This window comes from Eucyclogobius newberryi, unplaced genomic scaffold (genome assembly GCF_026437365.1).
Source record: "Eucyclogobius newberryi isolate DKJ021-1_F unplaced genomic scaffold, fEucNew1.0.hap1 SCAF_4, whole genome shotgun sequence".
NCBI lineage: Eukaryota > Metazoa > Chordata > Actinopteri > Gobiiformes > Gobiidae > Eucyclogobius > Eucyclogobius newberryi.
Window position 1 is genome coordinate 18,544,680 of NW_027316056.1, and position 7,187 is coordinate 18,551,866.

The 7,187-nt window shown below is 40.1% G+C and overlaps 1 protein-coding gene across 1 annotated transcript; it reads right to left on the bottom strand.

Moving 5' to 3' along the window:
* Nucleotides 1-117: 117 nt before the first annotated feature.
* On the bottom strand, nt 118-7,147 carry as3mt (arsenite methyltransferase). Its single transcript, XM_072463586.1, has 11 exons — nt 7,072-7,147; nt 6,917-6,965; nt 6,712-6,836; nt 6,486-6,636; nt 6,178-6,314; nt 6,041-6,110; nt 5,560-5,641; nt 5,348-5,479; nt 4,198-4,337; nt 4,014-4,124; nt 118-434 (listed from the first exon to the last, which is right to left on the bottom strand). The coding sequence occupies exons 1-11, from the start codon at nt 7,086-7,088 to the stop codon at nt 327-329; spliced, it is 1,122 nt and encodes a 373-aa protein (XP_072319687.1). The 5' UTR covers nt 7,089-7,147; the 3' UTR covers nt 118-326.
* Nucleotides 7,148-7,187: the final 40 nt, after the last annotated feature.

Genomic DNA, 7,187 nt, shown 5'->3' on the forward strand with positions numbered 1-7,187 from the left:
CGAATCAAATTCCAAAACAAGTGCACCTCATGTTCGGAGACAGGACTCTACTCGTGACTTAAGCATATCTTTCAACAAGATACAACCACAAGAGGGAAAAAAAACACACCAGGAGACTTCATTTTGATGCCTGATATATTGACATAATGCACCAGGACAACAGAGACAAGAGAAACTGTGTGTAAAGCATCGCATGCTTAGAAGCATATTCTATTGTTGCCCGATATTATTCATCTATAATTGTGAAAGCTAAAGATGACACACATTTCACAATTATAAATACTGTATTCCCACAGTTAACAGTGTTTTAGTGTTCTTTCTGAGCATCACTTGCAGCAGGAGGCAGACTGTGTGCTGCAGCACCCCCTAGTGGTAGAACCGGGGCTTTGTTTCTCCAGCTGCAGCGCCAGTTCAAAAGGATCCACCAGGTTCTCCTGTGAGAAGAGAGAATCATCTACAGTTTATAAAGTAAATCACATTTTAGTCTTGTCATTGTGTAAAACATAACACAATCTTTATTTAACAAACATTGTGCTACAGGCCAAAATGTAAGAGTGGTATAATAGTATAATAGAATATTTTGCCGTATTATCAGCTGTAGTTGTACCTTTTATAAGATTTTCTTTTCACAGTAGCAGTGCTTTTAAAAGACGAGTCAAAATTATTTTTATGACTATTATCAACCCGTATCTGTTGATTGCAAAGTGTGTTCATTTCAGGAAGTCAGTCCAAAGGTAAAAAACATGTGACAGAATTTGATAATAAAATGTCTTTACCTGTTGCTTCAATGTGACAGTAAACAGAAACAGAAAGTAAATGTTATTTATACTAAAATAACATCTAACATCCTAAAATGGGGGCATTAATTAAGTCACATTTACAACAATAGTACCAATCTATGTATACATTGGCTAACCATGAGAGCTGATAAGATGGCAGTCTCTGAGCTAAGAGAGAGAACATTCCTCCCTGTTCAAGGTTCCCTCAGCAGGACCTCGTCATCTGGTTATGACTCTGGGACAGCTGCTTGACCTTGTGCGTGTGAAGTGTGTGTATGTATGTTAGAGCATTGGGTATGAGTGCCTGCTGTAGGCTCCATGTTAACGCACATGTGAGGCTCAATGAACAAACAGAAGAGGGCTCTCTGGGTGTGGCCTCAAGCAAACCCCATGGCCCCCCTGGTTCAAAGAAAACAATGTCACCTTGAGGGATACTTTGGGGTGTATTTTGATGTTTTTAGTTCATAGCTGTTGGATACAGAGTGACATATAGCACTAGGATCAAAATCAAATACAATCTTCTTCCTGTTCCCGCTTATGACACTCAAATTGTCTCCCCTATGGTCTAAGAACAATATTAATCATTTAACAATATATTGGTAAAACAAAATATATTTTCTGCGTCTTTTATGATTATTAATACACAAATAATGAAGCTCAACGAAAAATTATATTGAACAGGATTCAAGATTTAAATACAGATCAGTCCCAAATCTCTGGCGTCACATCACCAGCTGTCCAAAGACGTTTGTAATAATCTATACAAGTTAGCAACAGCAACAACAACAACAACAACAACAACAACAAGCTGTTTAATTTGGGAATCTAAATATGAATAAGAGTTGTGTGTATTGTCCACCATAAACTCAAAACAGTGATGAAAAGTAACAAAGTATAAAAAGTAATAGTTTCGTACTTCAGTAAAAGTGTACATTAAGGTAAATATTACAGCAGATACTTTTTACTTTTACTTTACAATATTGGAGAGCAGGTATATGTAATTTCTACCATATACTTTTTACGTGGACTGAAAAGTAAAAAATACTTTTCATATGGTTTGAGGTTTATTTTCTAGCATGATCATGTTCACATCCTCTGTATAGGTTTTGAGTTCAAGTCCCAGCTTTGAGCAAACAAACAAAAAGTTTCAGCCTCTACTGATCCAAAATCACTAGATCCATCCTTTTTCTCTCCACTTTATCCAGGGCCAGGTCGCGGACGCAGCAGTCTGAGCAGAGAAACCCAGATTTGCCTTTCTACTTCCTCTCGCTCCTCCGTGAGGACCCGAGGCATTTCTAGGCCACAGAGAGACATAGTCCCTCCAGCGTGTCCTGGGCCTTCCCCAGGGCCTCTTCCCAGTGAGACGGGCCAGGAACAGGCATCCAGAACAGATGCCTGAGCCACCTCAGCTGCTCCTCTCGATGTGGAGGAGCAGCAGCTCTACTCCAAGCTCTTCTCATGTGACTGAGTTCCTCACCCTATCTCTAAGGGAGCGCCCAGCCAGCCTGCGAAGGAAACTCATTTCGACCGCTTGTATGCACGAACTTGTCCTTTCGGTCATTCCCCAAAGCTCATGCCCCGAGGCTAGAAAAGGAACGTACATTGACCGGTAAATTGATAAAACATTTTGATAAAGCTTGTTTTAGCCTCCTAGCCCAACGTCTGGTCTCAGCCACATTTATACCTTTTTAAAAAATATATATCTATTTATTCACTGTTGCCCCTCGAGGCAACTGCTGTTGTGATTTTGGGCGTTACAAAATAAATTTAATTAATTGAATACCGCTATTAAAAATGTCTGAAATCCTTGGACATTAGAGTACGTTTCATTGTGCATTGAGATTCACAACAGGTTGTGGCAGGCTGACCCATCACTGTGACCTCTATACCAAGGCTTGGTGGCCTTCTTTTGGTGTCAGGATGTTCACATGTTGCATGTTTTTAGTGTATAAAATATTATGTGAATGTGCACCAACCTACTTCTACTGTGCCGTACGCTCAGGCAATATGTTTTGCTAGTCTGTCCCTTGTGTAAGGAAACACTTTGTCTATGCTGCTCCCGCAGGTTGGAACTCCCTCCAGTCGGATTTGAAGTTGCGTGAACTGCCTTCAAAATTGTCAGTGCTTTTAAATGTAGATTTTGTTGTTTTCATTTTCTTAAATGTCTGTTAAATGAGTATGTTTTTTGTTATGTTTTTATCAATTGTTATATTTTCCCTTTGCCCCAGGTCACCCTTGAAAAAAAGGCCTCGATCTCAATAGGTTCTCACCTGATACTTGAACTCCTCCACTTGGGGAAGACTCCCTACCCGCTGTCCCAGTGTATGTTACAGGTCCTGATTAGATGAAGCCATCAGATCTACATCTGTAAACTGCAGAAATGAGATCCTGTGGTCCCCAAACTGACACCAACCCCTGACTGTGCCCAGAAATTCTGTCCATAAAAACAGAACCGGTGACAAAGGGCAACTCCTACTCTGGTCATACAGGGCCCGGACAGACTTGAGCAAAGGAAACCAGAGCACCCCCCACAGGACCCCACAAGGAACATGGTCAAACACCCAAACATGTGTGGACTGGTTGGGCAAACTCCCACTCCCCTTGAGCATCCAATGGAGAATATAGAGCTGGTCCAGTGTTCCACCACCAGGTCAATCCAATCGCTCTCCTCCCACACCGTATAGTGTCAGTGAGGCACTGCATCCACTGCCTTTGTGACTGCATGACCTGCATTGAGCTGGCCTTCCAATATCTGTCCCCTGCCTCAGGAGCCCTACGAGCCCATGAGGCCTGATAGGACTGATAGGGCATCCCTTACTTCCGGCGTCCAGCACCGGGTTTGGGGGTTGCTGCAGCTACGAGACAATGAAGGTGGAGAACCTCTCAGAATCTCAAAATCTGTGTGAAACACCTTTATTTTTACTACCCAAAAGTATATTTTTAAATGTATACTCCATTACTTTTACTTAAGACAAATTTTGATTTGATATTTTTACTTTTACTGTAATTACTTTGCTCATTTTCTATAATTTTACTTAAGTAACAGAACTAAGATAATCTTCCCCCACTTACCTCTTGAAAAATAGTTTAATTGCACTTTAGAGTTCCCACAATTAAGTATTAAGCACTTAATAATTAACAGTAAAATATTAAATTATATTTTAATATGTTGCACTCATTTAAATGGTAATTATAAATGTGTTTCTACAGTATTTTTCTGCTTGTGTTGCTGACCTTAGCTTTAACTCCACATTGTCCTGATGGTTCAAAAGTGAAGTCCTCTGCAAACCTCAAAAAGCTCAGGATCTTTGCCAAATCTCCGTCAACTTCCACCACTTCCTCAGCCTAATAATGACATAATTATTTCATTGTACAAACTAAATGTGCAGTGCAGAATAGTTACAACAAGAGTACACACCTTGAAAGTGTACTGGCAGTCGAACGGATAGCAGTTCTCTACACCTGTGATGCCCCCGTTATAGATGACTCGACTGGGCCTGGAGCTGCCCTCGGGGAGCTTAAAAAGGCGGTATGTGGCAGAAACAAACTTGAAATCACCTACCAAAAAAAGGGGGAGAAATCAAACATTTTCTCTGTCCACTAATAACTTTTAATTATTTTATTATTTGTATTATATTTATTTATTATGTATTATTTATGTATGATTTATTTTTATTCTCAGAAGTACTCAGAATGTTGCAATGACGTTTTGTTGATTGTTTTTTTTCCTGAGTCGCTCTTTCACAACCCGATGGCTCAGTTTGTTTGAAAGTCTCGGTTACTTAACGTTTCTTTCATTTGAGCTTTATAGGATAAATTATAGTTTTCTTGGGGACCATCGGTGTTGTAGATTGTGTGTGGCAACAGTCCGAACGGTTTCGCTGATAAACACAATTGCCTAATATTAATAATTCAAATCGTTCATGTGAAATATATATTTATTTTTAAAAGCAATTGCTGTTTTTGGAGTTATGCAAAATTGGAGTATCAATTGTCTTTAATGAAAAGGCTGTGTATTTAAAAGGCTGTGATAAAAGCTGATTGCAATCCTTCAAACACGCATAAGATTATATTTCTGCATATTTATAATTAATTCTAGTCCATTCACTCTCACAACCAAGACATTTACAACACAATTTTGATGGACTGACATTCATTTTCCCCCCACGCCTACAATCACATTTCAGTACAGTTCTTACAAAGTACTCGTGTGTGAGACTAGAAGTACTTTGCCTTGGGATAAGAAAGTTTATAAAGATACAACATTAGGTTCTACATCACTACTGGTACAAATGAATTATACTTGTACTCGTTTTATTTATGCGTCTGTGTACATTCTGTTTATGTTCTTTAATGTTTGTTCTGTGTATCTTCACTGTCTTTTATTTGCTCTTACAGTTGTTCTTTAATGATTCCTTTTTAACATCTGTCCAGGGACAACAGATGAAACAAACTCAGGTGGAGTAGCAGAATTGTTTACACATTGTCCCGGTAAATTTGCCAAATTATTCATGACATATTTTCCCTATTTCTTTGTTCTTTTTGTTCTTGAAACCAAACACTATTACCCAGAATGTCTTGCAATTCTTTGTTGTCCACAGTAATGATGTTGGCAGTCACCAAACGAGGACGGCTGAATCCCACTTCATTGGCCAGTTGCAGCAGATCCTCCCACCACAGCGCACCACCTATGCACTCACCTGTCCACATACGCCACATAAGCCCGAGCACTTATGCTCTCAAACATATCACCTACCAAAGTGTGTAGGATTCAACTTACCCCAAAGGACTTTGTGATCCTTTATTTCATTTGTTAGTCTTCTACTGCTGTACACATCACTGAAGTACAGCTCGCCACCATCCTAATGATATAACAAACTACATGTAAACAAATACATCATTTAAATCAGGCCCCTGCACTACAAATTATGAAGAATTGTGCTTGGGGCTGGATGAATACAACTAGAAGTTGGCAAAATTTACATAAATGTATGAGTATCACGATAACAGATGATATTATGTCCATCCAAGAGAAATGTGTAAAACACATCTTTAAAAGTATTAGTTGAGGTTTCATTATCAGACAACGCAAAATTAAATCACAAAAGTTCAGAAATATCACCTTATATACTTATTTGAAAGTTTATAACATAACCTTTTTTATTTTTGTTTTTCATCAGCTCTATTTGGAGTATTTAACTAAATGTTAATAAATTGCCCACCTCTAAATACGACTTTAATAACCTTAATTGCTCTTGTACCTTAAGGACGCTGTAGGCTTCGGCCAACACTCTCTTCTTGTCAGGAGACAGATTCACCACACAGTTTGAACTGCGTCACATCACAGTTACTTTTTGTCAGAACAAACAAAGTTTAACCAAAAAAAAACATAGCCTACATTATTATATCAAAACAGTTCCTTTGAAGCCCCGCCTCTGCCAAAGCTTCAATGTAGCCCTGAACAAAACTGACGTTGGGCGTTTCGTAGCCAAATTCTTTCATGTGGTGGTCCAGGTACTTTCTCGCCACGTCAAGCTACAGGAAAAGAACATGAATATTGGTGCAAAGTCTGAGCACAAAGTATAAGATTCAACACACACAGACGTGATAAATGATCAAGTAGCAGATATATATCCTATTAAAGTAAATGTCCACTGTTGCCAGAGAGCAAAGACAGAGGACCTGAATGTGAATGAAGCATCTCACTTGCTCCTCGGTCATGTCAATCCCAGTCACGTGACCCTTGTGTCCCACCAGCTGACTGAGCATGAAGCAGTCTCTCCCACTGCCACTGCCCAAGTCCAGGATCCTGCAGCCCTCCAGGGACTCGGGCACCACCAGACCACAGCCATAGTACCTGGGGACAACAACGTTTGATCGTCAATGATCTACTAAGTTACAATATTGCACAATAAAGTGAGCGCGGTGTCACCTGGAGGAGACCTCGGGGTGGACTTTGCCCAGAGCCTGGCGGATGAACGCGGGCAGAGCACCAGCCGGAGCCACACACGCGTTACTTTTCAGGTCTGAAGTAGACTTGAGGACGGTGTAGTATTCCTTGCAATCGAAATGATCACTTATTTTAGTACACACAGAGACAGTGCGTGTTTCCAAGGCAACACGGCTGTTGTATTTACCTTGACGTCCACATGGATGGAAGAGTCAGAGAAGCCTTGGACGGATCCACTTAACAATAACCAGACTATTACAACCTGTTCATAAAGCTGTCGTATGCAGATGATTGACTAACACACTCGACTTAAATATGATCGAAAAGGCCCAAAACACTCACCACCCGCTGTCAGTCATGGTCTGTGACGGTAAAAGGTGCGGGTCACAGGTGGAGCGTGTGTTCACAGCTCTCGAGAACTACAAACGCTTTTTATTTCCGGTTCTTCTCTTCTTTTG

Excerpts from the sequence above, each read along its gene's own strand:
- as3mt (XM_072463586.1), bottom strand. Across the intron at positions 5,642-6,040 it reads AAGCCTACAGCGTCCTTAAG|GATGGTGGCGAGCTGTACTT; the intron begins GTACAAGAGCAA and ends TTATATCATTAG. Across the intron at positions 435-4,013 it reads AATGTGGAGTTAAAGCTAAG|GAGAACCTGGTGGATCCTTT; the intron begins GTCAGCAACACA and ends CTCTTCTCACAG.